Here is a 22,154-nt window from a genome sequence, read left to right as displayed (position 1 = left end):
TAGATCGAGAACCGCAACCGAGGTGTCGGTGAGGGGGTGAGATAGAGAGAGAGTTGGCGAACGTTCGCCATCCCCTTTTCCTCCCCCGGGCGCGAAGATGCGTTGGCCCGTGAACTCGCCGATAATGCAGAATTATAGTCCACCGCTGGAATCCTCCCTTTTCAAGCCAGTCGTGCGACTACGAAAGCGTACCTATCAACGCGCAAGTGGAGGGTCGGTGAGGTTTGCACGCACGCATTACACCCCGGTGATTACACGATTTCCACCCCTTTCCCCCCTCTTGTTTACCATCCCACCCCTCCACATACGTATGATGATTTTATCCTATCGGTAAGATGTTTCTATTTTTTATTGATTTCCTTACGACAATCGTCACTCCTGAAAGTTGAATTAAGGGGATGCCGGATGTCTGTTTTATCGATCAGATGATTATAGATTTTTCTGCACCGAAATCTTTTTATTGGATTAATAAAATAATAAATGCTTTTCCACAATTAAAACACGTACAGAAACAAAGTGGGAACCTACTGATTTTATGTTAAAAACAAGAAAAAATTTAAAAACTCAAATTTCTTTATCGACTTCTGTCGTCAGGTCGAAAAAAATAATTGTTTAATATAAAAGTTCTGCTGTTTGTACGTACAAAATAAGATAGGTTCCGACTAGAAATTGAATAAAGAAGTATTAGTATATTTTTAGATATAAGTTTAAAAACCTAATAAATAAGAAAACGGTGCAGAAAATTTTCACGCATATGTGTTGTATACGTGCATATGTTTAGACATGTGTGGTGCTAACCTATCGGAATTCGGCCGTCTCTCCGGCATCCCCTTAAAGGAAAAAATATGGGATAATAATAATAATAATAATAATAATAGTTAGAATTATAATAATAAGTCTAATTCTATCCAATATAAAAAATATGATGTAAACCTGAGAAGTTTGCGTTTCGAGTCGAATTCTAAGCATTCATAATTCTGTATTGAAGATATATGAGACTATAACAGATTAATAAATCTTTTTCCTTTTACAAATTAAAGTATTAATATTAACAAAGAGCGAAGCGCTCTAATTTCAGGTAAAAAACAATCCGTATAGTCAATAAATAGATTTATAGTTTATCTAATCTCACATTTTGTCGATAAAACAGGAAAAAATAAGGCTTTTTTCAAGGACGTTTAGCATCCCCTTAAATGATTCGGTGTATATATAATTAAAATCTGATAAATAAGTGTTTACTAATTTGCGATTGAGTGATTTCGACTATAGTTTTTCATAGTTAGAAAGGAAAATAAAAATTCGTTGTCTTAAAATTATATATGCATTTTTTATTATTGTCACTCATTAAAGCAATAATTAATTTTTTTTAATTTAGGAATCTATTTTAGATATCATTATGTTAGGTATTGACGTATGTTTTTTCAAAATTATTTATTATCAAACTGAGGATCATTTCGTTGACGGTTTCCCATATTTTGGAGCCTGCTTAATCATCTTACAATTAAACATATTAATTAATTATTAATAAAACATATTAATGTGTTTTAATAATATATTATTTAAAGATTCATATCTTTTAACAGCTATTAGCTGTCAAAAAATTAATGGAGTTTAAATTTTATTGATTTTTTTAATATCAATCTTTTTAATATAAAATTAAGGAGGCGCGCGCTTGTGTTGCTAGTTCTATTAAAAATTATAATTGCAAGTATAAAAATTATAAGCAATTCTATCTGGTCAAGGATGATTTAATGACAATCAGAATGCGCGAGATTACAGAAAATGAATTCGAAAAAAGATTTAATAAGATTATGATCACAAAAGGATGGGGGGATGATGCGTTGCTTTTTCTATTATGTTGCATAAATTATGTTTGTAATTCAATTGCCAAAGTCATAATATATGGACGCGACTGTAAAAAACAATGTAATTGTGGGAGATTAATATAAATATTAATAGAATATAAATATTAATAGAACACCGACGATACCTTCCGCTTTAGTTTCAGAGTCAAACGGAGAAAAACTGCAATTATTTCAAATTAAAAAAAGACACATATGTTTAGTACGCTTCAAAAAGTTCGCGGTCGAAGCACACACATGGCACAAGAGTTGAAATTACTTTTTCTCCGCGATTTTCTCGACGACACGCTTTATAATCCGTCGAGCATACTGCATTACGAAAACTTTTCGCGTAGCTAGTTTTTTCTTTTATTTTGTGCCGAAAACCAGTCGAGCGAGACAAGCGTTTTTCGATTTCTTGGATTAATAAAATCTTCCTTTTGTCACAGAGATTTAGTTATAATTTTTAGTCCAATTTTTGTGGTTTGTTTTTTCTCATCAGTAGAATATTATTATTAAATGTATTAATTATATATTAATAATTAAGTATATATATATATATATATATATATATACATATAAATATATCATATATATACATATTATCTATCTGTGTGCATTTAAATAAATAAATAAATTATACCGATAAGAAAAAATATTAGTATTAATGATCGGTATAATAATAATATGATAAAACATAAATGAAAGTAATTTTAATTATCTTGCCTATTAAACTATATATAAAATTATACTAAATGTATCTTTTTTTCTTAATTGATGCTAAGATTGATGAGATAGGACTAGTATTGCAGCAATAATTAATGTGATCCGAGGTAGAATTAAATTTTACAACTTTGAACTCTTTTCCACAAAATGTCTCCCTTTTTCATCATTTAATTCTAGAATAATTTAGAGAGCGAATAAAAAAGCATTTATATGACGGCTTGTAGGATTTCAGAGTTGTGATAGAGGAAAGGAACGAAAAGACGATACACAAGGTGAGGGTTTGATATGTATAATTCGGGGGATACTCCGGGTTCCTCGGAGACCAACTAGTGATCGAGATTGTCGGAACCATCGGTTCTCCGGGGGACAATTTCGAGCACAAGTTTCGACCCCTATTATTATAGGCTTATCACACGCGGCCTATTTTTCACAGAGATGAGAAAATTCAAATTATTGCGCAGCGTCACGATGTAAACAGATGTATTTTTCAATAATTTTTTATTTTTATTTTTATTTATAATCCAGTTTTTGTAATTTAAAATCAAGATTCTAAAAAAAATTAGCTTGACAAATCCGAAATATTTATACTTCGACATATTGTCATCCAAATAAATGCTGCGCGATTGAATAACTTCAATTATAAATCGATACATACATTTTTTTATTTATAGTAAAGTTTTGACGAGTGTAGGAAATAAAATAGAGCAATATAAAAATAATATATAAATATATAAGAAATATAAAATATATAATAATATAAAATATATATAAATAATAAAATAAATATATAAAAATAATAAATATAATACTGCGTTTTTAATTCATAATTCTAATATCTTCTGCCGCTCTACTCTTTGTTTAGCCCCCTTTCCCTTATTCAAACTTATCTACGGATTGACAATAACTGATTGTACCGTAGGGACCATTTTATACGCGATTAATATGGGGCGCGCGTATGTCTTTATAGCCGTTATCTGTTTAGCTATATCTTCCCTCTCTAAATTTATCGCCCCGTCGTTTCTCGGTACTTCGTTTCATTCACACATAAGCGAGATATAATTTTTTTTATTAGTTACACTTACACAGAGAGAATTTTCTCTTAAATGTATCGTAAAAATCATAATAATCATGTAAAACAAGTTGATATTTTATTTTATCTATGTATATTAATTGAATGAATATTAAATGCATTCGGTTAAATTTTATTAAAATATTTCGTGAAATTCCAATAACATTTTTTAATTAAATTGTTGAAATTTATAATGAATTTAAAAGAAGATTAGAGTTTGTAACATTTTATTCTTTTTTAAATAAAAAAGAGTATAGTAGTAATATAAGATATATATATAAATTTTGTAAATACAATACAAAATTTTCAATTGCTCATTGAAAATATTGAAAAAAGTACTATCTATATTTATAAAAAAATGCGAGGAAATTTTTTTTATATCATTCCTATATTGTTCATTTTACAATTGTCAAATTGTTAATCTTTGCAATGATAGTTGTTTGATGCTAGGACCACAATTTTAATTCGCCGAATTACTATTATGTACATAATTTTAATTCCAGAATTTTTATTATGTATATGACTTTAATTTATTGAATGTTTATTATGTACATAATTTTACTTTGCCGAATTTTTATTGTATTATTTGAGAATTATTTTGTATAGATATATATCTCTTATATTTTTTTTTCTCATTTTGTTTAGTTTAATCGAATATAATTACGTGCGCGAAGCAAAGTTATATTATTCTTTGATAATAAAACTTTAAAATTTTTAACAGAAAACATAAAATATAATTTCTACAAGAATCTTTCAAACAAAATATCTGCGCTTCCATTAGATTTCCATTAGGACACGTCTACGCGTCCACTACGCTGCACAGTTCTCCACGATGCACGATGAAAGCAACTCTCTCTCTTTCTATCCTTTCCATCAAATTAATACACCCCATACACCCTTCACGCTGCGCGGCTCGCGCGAAACTGATTCTTGTGCGGGGCAGCGCGAGCGCGGGTCCGATGGTCACGTGACCAGTGTCACGTAACTACTGATCATGTGACCACTGAGCACGTGACCATCGGGCCCGTGCTCGCGACACCCGCACAAGAATCAGTTTCGCGCGAGCCGCGCAGCGTGACGGATGTATAGAGTATGGAGTTTTGCGCGAGTTTAATGAAAGTGTAGATATTTAATCACAGAAAATTCTTGTACAAAATTTTATTACTACGTTCGTATTTTCTGTAAAAGCTTTAGATATTGAATTTTTATGCGTTGTATACTTAAAACTTAATATACTTTTTATACATTGATTGCAATAATAATTTTTCTATGTATGCGTTGCAATTTTATTATCAAAGAATAATATAACTTCGCTTTGTACGCGTAATTATATTAGGTTAGATTGAACAAAATGGCGTATATATATATATATATATATATATATATATATATATATATACACACACTTTTATGTAGCATATACATATACATACATACATATATATATATATATATATATATATATATATGTATATATATGTATATGTATATGTATATGTATATGCTACATAAAAGTATTTATAAGAAAATTGTACTTCCACAAAAATATACCCCGACAAACGTACCCCGTCAAAGGAACTCGGAAATTCGGCGAATATCTATTTATGTAGATAATTTTAATTTGTCGTATTTTAAAATTACAGTTCATAGAATAATTTCTATATTATAGTTCATAATTTTGATTCGCCGAATTTCCATATCATGAAATTTTAATTCGCTGTATGTAGATTATGTGCATAATCATAGTTCTTCGTTTCACAATATGTACATAATTTTGATTCGTCGAATTTCTATTACGTACACAAAGAATCTATTTATGTAAAAAATATTTGTACGCTTTCTCAAAAATAAAAGTTAGAACCAACACGCATATTTCACAGAAAATTCAGAATTTTATCTTGACAATGAAACTTTTGACCAAAGCTCGTCAAATTCATTCGCTTTAATTTAGTACACATTTAATTACATAAAAAATACACAAAATTTAATACACATCCAAACCAATCGTTTTAATTTAATACATATTTAATTACATAAAAATACACAAATTTAATACACATTTAATTATTTTTTAATTTCATATTTTATTATATCCGTAATAGCAAGCATCTTAATTTTAATTAACATTTCAAACTCCTGAAGAAAAATAATTTGGCCATCACTGTTGGTGATTAGGTCTCTATTCAAAAACTTGTCATCTCAACTTAATCTGCACAGAATAAAAATAAAATTTGTTAAATTAATCGATATTATACATGTCTTGATTGAATAATGCGCGTAATGTATAATTATTTAAATATAAACTGTTATTTAATAACAAAGCACTTTTATTAAAACATCTTCTACAGAAAAGTTGAATTCAATATTCTCATAAATTCGATATATATATATTTTTTCAAGTATTAACATTCCAACCGAATTATACATACACAATTCATATAATTTTCTACAATTTACATTTATCTAAATTGTCACAATTAATCAATTACACGAATATTGAACATAGTAAAATTAACGAATTTGTATTGCCGTATTTTGATATAATTTTGGCTACCAAAAATTATGTTTTGCCTGAAATATTTAAATTATTTAGATATAATAATTATAAAAATATAAACATATAATAATTATATCTAAATTTTATGATTTCATTCAATTATACACAATTCTACTTATTTTAATATTCACTTTTATGTATATAAAAATGTAGATAAATGATTGAAAAGAGATGATATATACAATACATAATAATACAGATTTTATCGTAATTTCTTTTTACCTTGTTAGTTAAATTTCGGAGGAATTTAAATCAATACTCAAATTGGTTGCTGACAGCTTGATGTAGCATTATCTTCAACATTATTATCATCACTCGAAATATCTAAATCATTATCATTTAATAATCTACACACAATAAAAAATAAAATTTACTGAATTAATCAATATTATAATGTCTTGTTTAAATGAAGTGTATGTACAATCTATAATTATTAAATATAAATTGTGATAATAATGACTTTTTTGGTACTCGCAGCTATGCTAGATTGTAACGTCAGAGAAACAAAATATACTTTAAAATTTTTGCGTGCCATTTATAGACAAAAAAATATATTGATAAAGCACAACATTAAATAGTATTATCACTTTTTTAAAATGCTTCAAAAACTATTTTTCCCTTGGCGCAGTCAATTTATGACCGTAAATAAAAATTGAAACATTAAACTTTGTCCTGCGAAATGGCTGTACGTGCGTGCAAAAATATATATATACAGATTAAACTTCAAATTTCATATTATATTATTGTCACATTTTACATCTGCTAATTGATTATAAAAAAAGGACAGTGTTTGGAATATTTTAAAAGTATGCTAAAGCCATCTGAAGTTCTCTGTTTCATCAAAATACTTTTTTATTTACAAATAACATTTAAATTTTCTCGCATCTGACATCACAATCTAACATAGCCGCGGCGAGTACGCAGGAGCCTTAACAAAACACTTTTATTATTAATAAATATATTTCACGGTAAAATCGAATTTCAAATTTTTATTATATTCAACATACAAATTCCATTCGAATAATTTCTGACCAATTCTTTAATTCGAATAACAATTTTATACTTAACGAAAATATCATAATTTATTAATTATAAGAATATTGAATATAATAAGAATATATAATAAGTAACAAATTTATATTAATCGTATTTTTTGAACATGGCTAAGTAATGTTGATTCGAATATTTAAAATACTTGTGGCAAACACATATGCTAACTAACAAAATTTTATGATTTTATTTATGAAACACATTTCTATTCAGTGTAATATCTACTTATACGTATACATAAAAATATAGATGAATAATTAAAAAGATGAAATATAGTAATTATCATTGTATTGCTTTCTTTTACCTTGTTGATGTGTTATTGGAGAAGCTTTGATCAATATTCGGAATTGGCTGTTCATAGCTACTTATTGCTGATGTACCTACATTTTCTATGTCATTATCAGAACTTTTAAACTCTGAAATATCTGATAACCTGCGCACAAAGATAAAAACTTCTGAATTAATCTATATTATGAAATTTGAAAGTATATGCAATTATATTAAAATGTCCAAACACAAACATTTTTAACAGATTATATAATTCCTATTTATTCACTATCTATATACTTATATCTTAATTGTCATAAATTACAGGAGTATTAAATATAGTAAATAACAAATTTATATATATACAATTCTACTCTTTGTAATATCTATTGTACTTATACATGTACATCAATAAAGTATATAGACAAATAAATGAAACAAGAAATATAGTAAGTCTGATTTTATTGGTTTTTTTTACCTTGGTGATGTGATTTTGGAAGTACTTTGGTTAATATTCTGACCTGGCTGCTGATTGCTGCCTCCTGGTTTAGCAATATTCTTGGCATCATTAAATATCTTTAAAATTTGTAAATTATCTAATAATCTGTACGGAAAAATATAGAAATTGATGATTTACAAATAATTATTATATATGTATAAATTTATTATTGTTATAATATATAATTAATAAGCACAAATTATTATTAATAAAAAAAGCTTTCATTATCGAAACATCTCATAATAAAAAATCGACATATGCGAATACTGTTCGCACAAATAAATTCTTTCACTATTATTTAAACATATTTTTTCACCACCATGATTATTTATTAGATAAAAATATTAAATATAATAAACTTTTTTACTGTATTTTGATATAATATTAATTGATATGTGCTATATATTAAATTGACTCGAATATGAATAATATTATTTATGATAAATACATGTATATCAAATTTCTGTTTTTTAATTCATTCTTATATACTCCATACATCATTCTTATTGCAATATATATTTATAATTGCGTTTACAAAAATATATGTATATAAACGTTAAAATAATAATATACCAAATTTATCAGTGTTTCTTCTTTCTGTATTATATTTATATATATGTATATATATATATATATATATATATTAATATAACATTAATTTTTAATATATTTAATAAACACACAAATGAAATATTTTAGTTTTTATAATTTTACTTACATGCAATTCTACTTATTATAGATAAAATTTATTTAGAGTTATTAAATTATAATATTTCTAAACGCGTTTTATAAAAGATAATATAATATTAAAAAATAAAATATATTTTTCTTACTTTTTTGATATTAGATGTAAGAGAAATTTGATTGGATGTTCTTTAATAAAATGTTTCATTAAACTAAAATAATTGTCATTAGAAATGTTCTTGCAAGCATTGCATTCTAATGTTTGAAAATAAATTACATTTTGATACAATTTTAGCCAGTTGACAAAATTATTTATTTGAGCGTAATCAAGTTTATGTTCATTCGAGAAATGATTTTGCAGTTCCTTGTTCTGATCAATACAACGAATAGAACTAATATGTGGACATTTATTGCATTTTGCTTGATCGTTTTTTATAGAAAAAAAATTGTTTTCTTGTAAAACTTGTAATGAAAACCGTTTTCCATGATCTGTTCTATGTATATCATATATGTGGTGTCTTATAGTTGCGTAATCTACGTTAATAGATAAACGTTTATCACAAATATTGCAATTTGCATGTTCCTCATTTTTTGTTAATAAGTATTTTGTAACAAATTTCCACATCCATTCTTTGCGATTTGCAGTAGACTCCCATAATCTGTATAATAAAAAGTAAAAAATAAAAAAAGTATAAAAAATGCTGAATTAATCAATATTATATAAAGTTTGTTTAAATCATGTGTATAAATTGTACAGTGAATATAATTATTAAACATAATCTGTTATCATTAATAAAATATTTTTAATACTCGATCGTCTCTCAAAATTCGGATTTGATATTTCCATAAATTAAAAATATATAAATGCTATTCGAGTACAAAAGTTCTCTTTTTCTTATAATTCACTTTTTATATTTATTCAAAATTTTACTTATATTTAAATTGTCACTTATCACTGATTATAGAAGTTTTAAAATACAGTACTCCACTGTATAGGACTAGACTAGAATAATTATATTACTCGAGATAAATATATGTTAAATGTTTATATTTTATTATTTTATTAGTTACACACAATTCTACGTATTGTACATAAATTTATTTTTATTTATTTATTTATTAATAATTGAATAGACGAAAAGTAATAATATTAAATTCTTACCCTGTTGGTCTGATCTCCTCAGGTATTTTAATCTCATCATGCACTTGTTCCAAATGAATTATTAAAAATACTAATTTATTGGGAATGTCATTATTGCAATGATTGCAGCAGCATGATTTTGCATTCACAATGTTTTTGCCAAAATGTTTTTGTAGCCAATTGCAGATTTCTTTTGCTTTATTTATTCCATCTATATGAATATCCGTTATGTGCTTTTGTACATAACGGAACGTTTTGTTTTCTCCAAAATAAATTTGTTCACAAAAATTGCAGTAAACGTCATTATTTTTTATTGCATAAACTTGCGTCGATTCATATGATCTAAAGCTGATTACTGATGATGAGCTAATACTCCGATAAATCTTTTTATGTTTACTTGTTATGTGAGATTTTATTTGGTCTAACTGTTCGTCAATAAGATTACGTTTCCAGGAACAAATATCGCACATTGCCATATTATTTTCTATTGTGCAAAAATTCAGAAACCAATTACTATCTTCTAAGCTTGACGTGTCCATGATATATCTACTTTGTATTATCTGTCGTGCACTACTAACAATAAATACAAAAAGAAAATATTTTAACTAAGCATATAGAAGATATCAGACAGAAAAAAATGAGAAGTCGTGAAAGACTCGTATATACATATAATTTATTGTATAAATGTAAATATCAGAGAGATATTTGTATTTTAACGTGTGTTTTAACAGTTACAGTTTTGTAATCCAATGCCGATAATTCTATAGATTAGAAAAATGAATATAAAAATTATACAATCACGAATTAATTTACAATAAAATGCGAATGTTTTCAATTTATAATTTTAAATAAGTTAGCAAAGATTAGTCCTGTCAAAATGACTAAAGTAAATTTTTAAGATTTTATTATCAAAGAATAATATAACTTTGCTTTGCGCGCATAATTGTATTCGGTTAGTCTAAACAAAATGATATATATATATATATATATATATATATTTATTTAATATAAACTGTTAATTAATAATAAAACACTTTTATTAAAACATCTCTCACCTTATTATTATTAAAATATCTCTAACAGAAAACTTGAATTCAATATTCTTATAAATTTGATATATATATATATATATTATATATATTAAATAATAAATAATAAATAAAAATTTATTAATCATATGTTCAATTTTCTTATAATCAATAAGTTTTGACAATTTATTAAATAAATGTAAATTGTGAATCATATAAATTTAATAAATCTACAGAAATGTTTGTACTTGAAAAAAAAAAAAAATATATATATATATATTATATATATATATATATATATATATATATATATATATTTTTTTTTTTTTTTTTTTTCAAGTACAAACATTCCTGTAGATTTATTAAATTTATATGATTCACAATTTACATTTATTTAATAAATTGTCAAAACTTATTGATTATAAGAAAATTGAACATATGATTAATAAATTTTTATTATCGTATTTTGATATAACAATAGCTAACATAAATTACGTTTTGTCTCAAATATTTAAATTATTTACGATAAAAATATGATAAGCTTACATACTAAATAAATTTTACGACTCAATTCAATTATATTCAATTCTACAATTTCAATTATAAAATTTAGTAGTATATGCAATTATATTAAAATGTTCAAACACAAACATTTCTAACAGATTATATAATTATTATTTATTCACAATCTATATACTTATCTAAATTGTAATAAATTACAGAAGTATTAAATATAGTAAATAACAAATTTATACAATATATATACAATTCTACTCTTTGTAATATCTATTGTACTTATATATGTACATAAATAAAGTAAATAGACAAATAAATGAAACAAGAAATATAGTAAGTTTGATTTTATTGTTTTTTTTACCTTGGTGATGTGATTTTGAAAGAACTTTGGTTAATATTCTGACGTGGCTGCTGATTGCTGCCTCCTGGTTTAGCAATATCCTTGGCATCGTTAAATATTTTTAAAATTTGTAAATTATCTAATAATCTGTATGGAAAAAAATAAAATTGATATTTACAAATAATTATTATATATGTATAAATTTATTATTGTTATAATATATAATTATTAAGAACAAATCATTATTAATAAGAAAAAACTTATTATCGCTACATCTCATAATAAAAGATCGACATATGCGAATACTGTTCGAACAAATAAATTCTTTCATTATTATTTAAACATTCACCACCATCGTTATTTATTAGATAAAAATATTAAATATACTAAACTATTTTACTGTATTTTAATATAATATAAATTGATATGTGCTATATATTAAATTGCCTTGATATTAAATAATATTATTTATTATAAATACATGTATATCAAATTTCTGTTTTTTAATTCATTTTTATATACTCTATACATCATTTTTATTGTAATATATATTTATAATTGCGTTCACAAAAATATATGTAAATAAACGTTAAGATAACGATATACCAAATTTATCAGTGTTTCTTCTTTCTGTATTATTATATATATATATGTATATATATATATATATATATATATATATATATATATTAATATAACATTAGTTTTTAATATATTTAAGAAACACATAAATGAAATATTTTAGTTTTTATAATTTTACTTACATACAATTCTGCTCATTATAGATAAAATTTATTTAGAGTTATTAAATTATAATATTTCTAAACGCGTTTTATAAAAGATAATATAATATTAAAAAATAAAGTATATTTTTCTTACTTTCTTGATATTAGATGTAAGAGAAATTTGATTGGATGTTCTTCAATAAAATGTCTCATTAAACTAAAATAATTGTCATTAGAAATGTTCTTGCAAGCATTGCATTCTAATGTTTGAAAATAAATTACATTTCGATACAATTTTAGCCAATTGACAAAATTATTCATTTGAGCGTAATCAAGTTTATGTTCATTTGATAAATGATTTTCCAGTTCCTTGTTCTGATCAATATAACGAATAGAACAAATATGTGAACATTTATTGCATTTTGCTTGTTCGTTTTCTATGGAAAAAAGGTTCTTTTCTTGTAAAACTTGTAATGAAATCTGTTTTCCATAATCTGTTTTATGTTTATTATATATGTGGCAATTTATAGTTGCGTAATCTACGGTGATAGATAAACGTTTGTCACAAATATTGCAATTTGCATGTTCCTCATTTTTTGTTAATAAATATTTTGTGACAAATTTCCACATCCATTCGTTGTTATTTGCAATACACTCCCATAATCTGTATAATAAAGAGTAAAAAATAAAAAAATTTTTTAAATGCTGAATTAATCAATATTATAAAATTTTGTTTAAATCATGTGTATAAATTGTACAGTGAATATAATTATGAAACACAATCATTAATAAAATACTTTTAGTATTCGATCGTCTCTCAAAATTCGAATTTGATATTTCCATAAATTAACAATATAAAAATGCTATTCGGGTACAAAAGTTCTCTTTTTCTTATAATTCACTTTTTATATTTATTCAAAATTTCACTTATATTCAAATTGTCATATAGTACTTCACTGTATAATACTAGACTAGAATAATTATATTACTCGAGATAAATATATGTTAAATATCTATATTTTATTATTTTGTTAGTTATACACAATTCTACGTATTGTACATAAATTTATTTTTATTTATTTATTTATTAATAAGTGAATAGACGAAAAGTAATAATATTAAATTCTTACTTTGTTGGTCTGATCGCCTCAGGTATTTTAGCCGCATGCACTTGTATCAAATGAAACATTAAAAATACTGGTTTAATTGGAATGTCATCATTGCAATAATAGCAACGGCACGATTTTGCATCCATATTATTTTCGTCAAAATGTTGTTGCAGCCATTTGTAGATTTCTTTTGCTTTATTTATTTCAACTGTATGAGTTTTCGTTATATGATTTTGCATATAACGGAACGTTTTGTCTCCAAAAAAAATTTGATTACAAAAATTGCAGTAGACGTCATAATTTTTTATTGTATAAACTTCCGTCGATTCTGTTGAACTAAAGCTGATTGCTAATGATGAGCTAATACTCTGATAAATCTCTTTATGTTTACTTGTTATGTGAGCTTTTATTTGGTTTAACTGTTGTTTAATAAGATTATGATTCCAGGAACAAATATCGCATTTTGCCTTATTATTTTCTATCGTGCAATAATCTAAAACCCAAGTATTACTTACTGAGCTTGACGTTGCCATGATATCTGCTTTGTATCAGACCACTACTGACAATAAGTACGAAATAAAAATATTTTAACGAAGAATATAGAAGCTATCAAGCAGAAAAAGGAAAGGTCGTGAAAAAACGCGTATATAATTTATTGTATAAATGTAAATATTTATATTCAGAAACAAATTTGTGTTTTAATAGTTACGGATTTTGTAATCCACTACCGATAATCTTATACATTAGAAAAATAAGTTACAAAAATTATTTAATCGCAAATATTATTTCAATAAATGCGAATTTTTCCATTTTCTACTTTTTTAGTTAACAATAAAAATTAGTTCTGTCAAAATGATTAAAGTCAATTATCCAATTAATAAAAAATAAAAGACAAAATGCCGAATCTATTAAAAAATTATCTTTAATTTTTATGTATGCTGGAATAATTTAAAAAATGTAATATATTAAAAAAAAAAAGATATTTTATTGTGTATATATTTATATATTATTATATTTGCTTATTATATACAGGGGCTAAACAAAATAATGTGAACACCTGTAAAAAAATATTTATATTTGTTTATTAATAAGATGTTGGGCCATGCCTTTTTCCAGTGGAATGTTGTCTCATTCTTCTATCTGCCAATTGCTTTAAAGATGCTAAAGGAGGAAATCTGTTTCTCACTCTTTTTTAAAATTGCCTACAGCTCGATGATATTAAGCTATTAAGATGTTTAAATATTTTCCCTGTGCAGTTCAATAAAATAATATTTTTAATGCATGCATGTATGTAACTACTTTTCCGAAAAATCAAACATTTATTACTCAATAATTGTTTGAGCTACAGCGCTTATTTAAGATATAAGTAAAGTAGTACAATTTTTATTTATCGTCACTTTTATAAAAATTCGTATAGTGTTTTAGATTTTAATATGTACCTTCAATTTTTCAAAGAATATCTGTAATTGCTCTAACTTCCGTAAATTTTGAAATATTAAACTAAATTCTTTTACATAAATAGCGTAGGTACTATTAAAAAATGACTGATATTGAATTTAAATAAGGATCGGTGAAAGGATTTATTTTTTACAAAATTTTGAATTCTAATTTTTTTAATGTAAATTCTCGAATATAAAATCTATTTTATGTGAAATATTGTAATGGATGTAAAAAAGCTTTATGAGCTAAAATTGAAAATCCAGCTTGTTCATGTTGCAAGTTTCGTCTCTTTGCGTTTTCGTTTCGCGATCACTTGTTCTTGAATTCGAGATGAAACTCGTTGACAAACCCGATAAATGGTACATATATATATATATATATACAGGGTGTCCCAGACTTATGGTTAATTATAGATTAATTTTCGAGATACCAATAATTTTTCAGTTATTTTTCATGTATTTTTCGATTTCATATATTTTTCAGTAATAAGCGATTGTAAATGAAAGATTTTTCGCAAACTAATAAGCCTTGTGGAAATAAATTATAAACACAATAACATCTTTCAGATAATTTTAAATTTAATTTAATTTACTAAAATTTTAATTTAAAACTTAATCACAAAAATATATGGTAACAAAAATTAGGAGCCTGCAAAAAAGATCACCTTCCTTTTCGAGGAGAAAAAATCGTCTTTAAATAATCTTAAGAATCTCATTAATGAGTAATCTTGTAAAATTGGGACATCTTGTATATGACAGAAAATATGTGTAAATAATTCTTATCTTCAATTTTGGGTTAATAATTCGTCAAACTTACTGATACTATTTACAGACTCTATATTTTATAGAGAAGGAGATAGAGGGATGAATAATTCAAACAAATAGTCAAAACTATGTTAAATAAAAATTATATACAGAAAGAATATTTTTCGTTAAATTTTAAATTTTACTATAAAATTTACACATTTTTAGTAACCTTATTATATGATGGTATGAAGAATATTATATGAATTATTCTTCTTAATCTTGCGTTAATAATTCTTCAAAGTTTTTAAACATATTTTATGGATTATATACTCGAAAGAGAAAAATAATTCAAGTAAATAGTCAAAATTATATATTATACAGTACCCTTCACAAGTTTGAATACACTTTACATTTTACAGTTGAACAATCGCATGGCAGCGATCTGTCATAAATAAAAATGTTATTCAGATATTTTACGATTTATTAGTACAAAAAATCTACACAGATCGTTACCATACGATTGTTTAACTGTAAAATGTAAGGTGTTTTTAAATTTATAAAGGGTACTGTATATTGAATAAAAATTATATACACGGAGACATTTTTTCATGATATTTTAATATTAGAGGTTTTTGCGTTTTTAATTTGTTGATGATCGATACATATACTACATGTTACAAATAATATAAAATTATTGCAATATGTTTTAAATAAAAAATATATGTATAGCATTATTAAGCATATACGATAATATATAGATATATACATACATTAATACAATTTTTTAATTTATCATATATAGTATATATCTTTTTAATTATGCCAACATATATAGAAATTTATTATAATTTTTGATAGATTTCGCATTTTGTTTTTTATTTTTGATTAATTTGATCATATATTCTATTTGTATAGACAGCAATAATTTTTGTTAACGTAAAAAGTAGAAATTGGAAACATTCGCATTTATTGTAATATTTGTGATTATATAATTCTTTAACTTCTTTTCATAACTTCTTCTAGATTATTTCAGCATTGCATTACAAAAACAGTGACTATTAAAACACGTTGAAGCACTAATTTGTCTTTGTATATATAAATATTTACATTTTTACAATAAATTATATACGCGTTTTTTCACAACCTTTTATTTTTTTTGTTTGATATCAAGCTATATTCTTTGTTAAAATATTTTTGTAATAGAAGGTGTTTTTACTTGCAATGTATATAAATTTTCATCACTATTTATAGAATTTTTATTATATTTTAAGAAATTAATTCTTTTATATATACCGATTGATTATGTCAATGGGGAAACAATTGTTTCGTAAAATCTTTTTAATTGTCCGTATTTTTTCTTTCTGAAACCGTTTATCGGTAGATCTTGCAATATTATTATCTAATTCACACTTATCTAAATTGTCGCAACTTATCTATTATAAGAATATTGAACATACTAGAATTAAGAGATATTTATTACTGTATTTTAATATAATAGTGGCCATGAAAAATTATGTTTTGTCCCGAATATTTAAATTGTTTACGATAAACATTTAATGAGCTTACATATTATATAAATTTTATCATTCAATGATCTACGCAGAATAAAATAATAAAATTTACTGAATAAATCAGTAATAAAATGTCTAGTTTGAATAATGTGTATGTATAATGTATAATTATTAAAAATAAATTGTTGTTATTATGATTTTTTTTTGGTACTTGCAGCTATGTGAATTGTAACGTCAGATGTAAAAAATATATTTAAAAGTTTTTGCGTGCTGCTTTCAGACAAAAGATATTATGATAAAGCACAAAATTAAATGGTTTTATCACTTTTTTAAAATGCCCCAACAACTATTTTTTTCTTTGACAATCAATCTGTAACCGTAAATAATAATTAAAACATCAGACTTTGCTTTGCGAAATGGCTATGCATGCGTGCGAGAATATGTACAGATTAAATCTCAAACTTCATATCATATTATAATCATTTTACAACTGCACATGACTACTGATCATTTGACCACTGATCACGTGTTCATCGGACCCGCATTCGTGAATCAGTCTCGCGCGAGCCGGGCAGCATTACGGAGTATGGGGCATGGAGTTTCGCGCGAGTTTAATGAAAGTGTAGATATTTAATCAGAAAAGATTCTTGTACTAAATTTTATTTCTTCGTTCGTATTTTCTGTAAAAGATTAAATATTGAATTTTTATGCGTTGCATAAATAATTAATATATTTTTTAGACATTGATTGCAATAATAATTTTTGTATGCACGCAATTTTTGATATTTTATTATTAATGAATAATATAACTTCGCTTTGCATGCGTAATTATATATGGTTATATTAAACAAAATGATACGTACATGTATATATATATATATATATATATATATATATGCTACATAAAAGTATTTATAAGAAAATTGTATTTCCACAAAAATATACCCCGACAAACGTACCCCGTCAAAGGAACTCGGAAATTCGGCGAATATCTATTATGTAGATAATTTTAATTCGTCGAATTTTATATTACAGTTCATAGAATAATTTCTATATTATAGTTCATAATTTTGATTCGCCGAAATTCCATATCATGAAATTTTAATTCGCTGTATGTTGATTATGTGCATCATCATAATTCTTAATTTTACAATATGTATATAATTTTGATTTGTCGAATTTTTATTATGTACACGAAGAATCTATTTATGTAAACAATATTTGTTCGCTTTCTCAAAAATAAAAATTAGAACCACCACGCATATTTCACACAAAATTCAGAATTTTATCTTGAAAATGAAACTTTCGACCGAACCTCGTCAAATTCATTCGTTATAATTTAATACACATTTAATTACATAAAAAATACACAAAATTTAATACACATCCAAATCAATCGTTTTAATTTAATACACATTTAGTTACATAAAAATACACAATATTAATACACATTCAATTATTTTTTAATTTCATATTTTATTATATCCGTAATAGCAAGCATCCTAATTTTAATTACCATTTCATATTCCTTAAGGAAAATAATTTGGCCATCATTGTTAGTAATTAAGTCTTCATTCAAACTTGTCATCGTCACTTAATCTGCACAGAATAAAAATAAAATTTGTTAAATTAAACGATTTTATACATGTCTTGATTGAATGATGCGCACAATGTATAATTATTTAAATATAAACTGTTATTTAATAACAAAGCACTTTTATTGAAACATCTTCCACAGAAAAACTTGTATTCAATATTCTCATAAATTCGATATATAAATATTTTTTCAAGTATTAACATTCCAACCAAATTATACAATTCATATAATTTTCTACAATTTACATTTATCCAAATTGTCACAACTAATCAATTACACGAATGTTGAACATAGTAAAATTAACGAATTTGTATTATATTGTATTTTGATATAATTTTGGTTACCAAAAATTATGTGTTGTCTGAAATATTTTAATTATTTACAATAAACATATAATAATTGTATCTAAATTTTATGATTTTATTCAATTATACACAATTCTACTTATTTTAATATTCACTTTTATGTATATAAAAATGTAGATAAATGATTGTAAAGAGATGATATACTACATATATACAATACACAGTAATACAGATTTTATCGTAATTTTCTTTTACCTCGTTAGTTAAATTTTTAGGGAATTTGGATCAATACTCTAAAATGATTGCTGACAGCTTGATGTAGCATTATTTTCAATATCATCATCATCACTCGAAATATCTAAATCTATATCATTTAATAATCTAAACAAAATTACAAAATAAAATTTACTGAATTAATCAATATTATAATGTCTTGTTTAAATAATGTGTATGTACAATGTATAGTTAATAAATATAAATTGTGTTAATTATGGCTTTTTTGGTACTCGCAGCTATGTTAGATTATAACGCCAGAAGCAAAAAATATACGAATAAGAGTTTAACACGGCTCTGTAACAGAGAAAAGTATAGAATCGAAAAAATCTGAATAGCTCAGTGGAAGAGCAGTCGCTCGGCAAGCGAAAAGTCTCGGGTTCGATTCCCGATTCAGCGACTTTCGGATCTATATTTTTCTCTTGCATTTATTTATTTTCTGTAGGGGGGTTATAGGATTATTGAAATTAAATCTCAAAAAATGAGATTATTTCATATTTTAAATCTTGGCCGTGACCAAGTAAAATTTGATGCCCTGTACACAAGATATTTAATTCTAACGAGAAAATTTAGTATTGTTAGGATAACGCACTGTCTTCCGCGAATGGCTCTTATTGCCTACCTTACACTTTAAAATTTATATTTACAAAAAATATACTTTAGAATTTTTGCGTGCCATTTATAGACGAAAAGATATTTTGATAAAGCACAACCTTAGATGGTATTATCACTCTTTTAAAATGCTTCGAAAACTATTTTTTTCTATTGGCGCAGTCAATTTATAACCGTAAATAAAAATTAAAACATTAGACTTTGTCCTGCGAAATGGCTGTGCATGCGTGCGAGAATATATACAGATTAAACCTCAAATTTTATATTATATTATTGTCACATTTTACATCTGCTAATTGATTATAAAAAAAAGGACAGTGCTCGGGATATTTTAAATGTATGCTAAAGCCATCTGAAATTCTCTGTTTCATCAAAATAACTTTTTATTTACAAATAGTATTCAAATTTTCTCGCATCTGACATCACAATCTAACATAGCCGCGGCGAGTATGCAGGAGCCTTAACAAAACACTTTTATTATTAATAAATATTTTTCACGGTAAACTCAAATTTCAAATTTTCATTATATTCGACATACAAATTTCATTCGAATAATTTCTAACCAATTCTTTAATTTATATAACAATTTTATACTTAACGAAAATATCATAATTTATTAATTATAAAAATATTGAATATAATAAGAATATATAATAATTAACAAATTTATATTAATCGTATTTTTTGAATATGGCTAAGTAATCTTGATTCGAATATTTAAAATACTTAAGGGCAAACACATATGCTAACTGACGAAATTTTCTGATTTTATTTATGAAACACAATTCTATTCATTGTAATATCTACTTATACTTATACATAAAAATATAAATGAATAATTAAAAAGATGAAATATAGTAATTATCATTGTATTGCTTTCTTTTACCTTTTTGATGTGTTATTGGAAGAGCTTTGATCAATATTCGGAGTTGGCTGATCATAGCTGCTTATTGCTGATGTACCTACATTTTCTATGTCATTATCAGAACTTTTAAACTCTGAAATATCTGATAACCTGCGCACAAAAATAAAAATTTCTGAATTAATCTATATAATAAAATTTAGTAGTATATGCAATTATATTAAAATGTTCAAACACAAACATTTCTAACAGATTATATAATTCTTATTTATTCACAATCTATATACTTATCTAAATTGTTATAAATTACAGGAGTATTAAATATAGTAAATAACAAATTTATATATATACAATTCTACTCTTTGTAATATCTATTGTACTTATACATGTACATAAATAAAGTAAATAGACGAATAAATGAAACAAGAAATATAGTAAGTCTGATTTTATTGGTTTTTTTTACCTTGGTGATGTGATTTTGAAAGAACTTTGGTTAATATTCTGACGTGGCTGCTGATTGCTGCCTCCTGGTTTAGCAATATCCTTGGCATCATTAAATATTTTCAAAATTTGTAAATTATCTAATAATCTGTACGGAAAAAAATAAAATTGATAATTTACAAATAATTATTATATATGTATAAATTTATTATTGTTATAATATATAATTATTAAGCACAAATCATTATTAATAAGAAAGAACTTATTAACGCAACATCTCATAATAAAAGATCGACATATGCGAATACTGTTCGAACAAATAAATTCTTTCACTATTATTTAAACATATTTATTCATTACCATCGTTATTTATTAGATAAAAATACTAAATATATCACACTTTTTTACTGTATTTTGATATAATATTAATTGATATGTGCTATATATTAAATTGCCTCGATAATAAATAATATTATTTATTATAAATACATGTATAACAAATTTCTGTTTTTTAATTTATTTTTATATACTCTATACATCATTCTTATTGTAATATATATTTATAATTGCGTTCACAAAAATATATGTAAATAAACGTTAAAATAATGATATACCAAATTTATCAGTGTTTCTTCTTTCTGTATTATTATATATATATATGTATATATATATATATATATATATATATATATATATATTAATATAACATTAGTTTTTAATATATTGATTGATGAATGATTTTCCAGTTCCTTGTTCTGATCAATACAACGAATAGAACTAATATGTGAACATTTATTGCATTTTGCTTGATTGTT

The 22,154-nt window shown here is 24.5% G+C and overlaps 1 protein-coding gene and 1 long non-coding RNA gene across 5 annotated transcripts; both read right to left on the bottom strand.

Moving 5' to 3' along the window:
- Positions 1–5,637: 5,637 nt before the first annotated feature.
- Positions 5,638–14,100, bottom strand: LOC114939399 (uncharacterized). 4 transcript variants are annotated; one of them, XM_029313692.2, is made up of 9 exons: positions 13,574–14,100; positions 12,598–13,107; positions 11,740–11,865; positions 9,856–10,407; positions 8,843–9,352; positions 7,989–8,114; positions 7,548–7,676; positions 6,416–6,540; positions 5,638–5,845 (listed from the first exon to the last, which is right to left on the bottom strand). In XM_029313692.2, the coding sequence occupies exons 1-8, from the start codon at positions 14,083–14,085 to the stop codon at positions 6,453–6,455; spliced, it is 2,553 nt and encodes an 850-aa protein (XP_029169525.1). In that variant the 5' UTR covers positions 14,086–14,100; the 3' UTR covers positions 5,638–5,845; positions 6,416–6,452. The 4 variants fall into 4 exon arrangements, with proteins under 4 accessions (XP_029169525.1, XP_029169526.1, XP_029169528.1 ...); XM_029313693.2 differs by having other exon boundaries at positions 9,856–10,404; XM_029313695.2 differs by lacking the exon at positions 6,416–6,540.
- A 4,524-nt stretch (positions 14,101–18,624) lies between these two features.
- On the bottom strand, positions 18,625–21,481 carry LOC114939409 (uncharacterized). The gene is made up of 4 exons (XR_003821238.2): positions 21,362–21,481; positions 20,923–21,051; positions 19,407–19,532; positions 18,625–18,848 (listed from the first exon to the last, which is right to left on the bottom strand). It is a non-coding gene; the product is annotated as an uncharacterized LOC114939409 (long non-coding RNA).
- Between the last annotated feature and the right edge of the window lie 673 nt (positions 21,482–22,154).

This window comes from Nylanderia fulva, unplaced genomic scaffold, assembly GCF_048542155.1.
Source record: "Nylanderia fulva isolate GAGA-0341 unplaced genomic scaffold, ASM4854215v1 Scaffold32, whole genome shotgun sequence".
Classification (NCBI taxonomy): Eukaryota; Metazoa; Arthropoda; class Insecta; order Hymenoptera; family Formicidae; genus Nylanderia; species Nylanderia fulva.
Note: the sequence above shows the minus strand (reverse complement) of the source record. Positions and strands in the feature narration are given on the sequence as shown.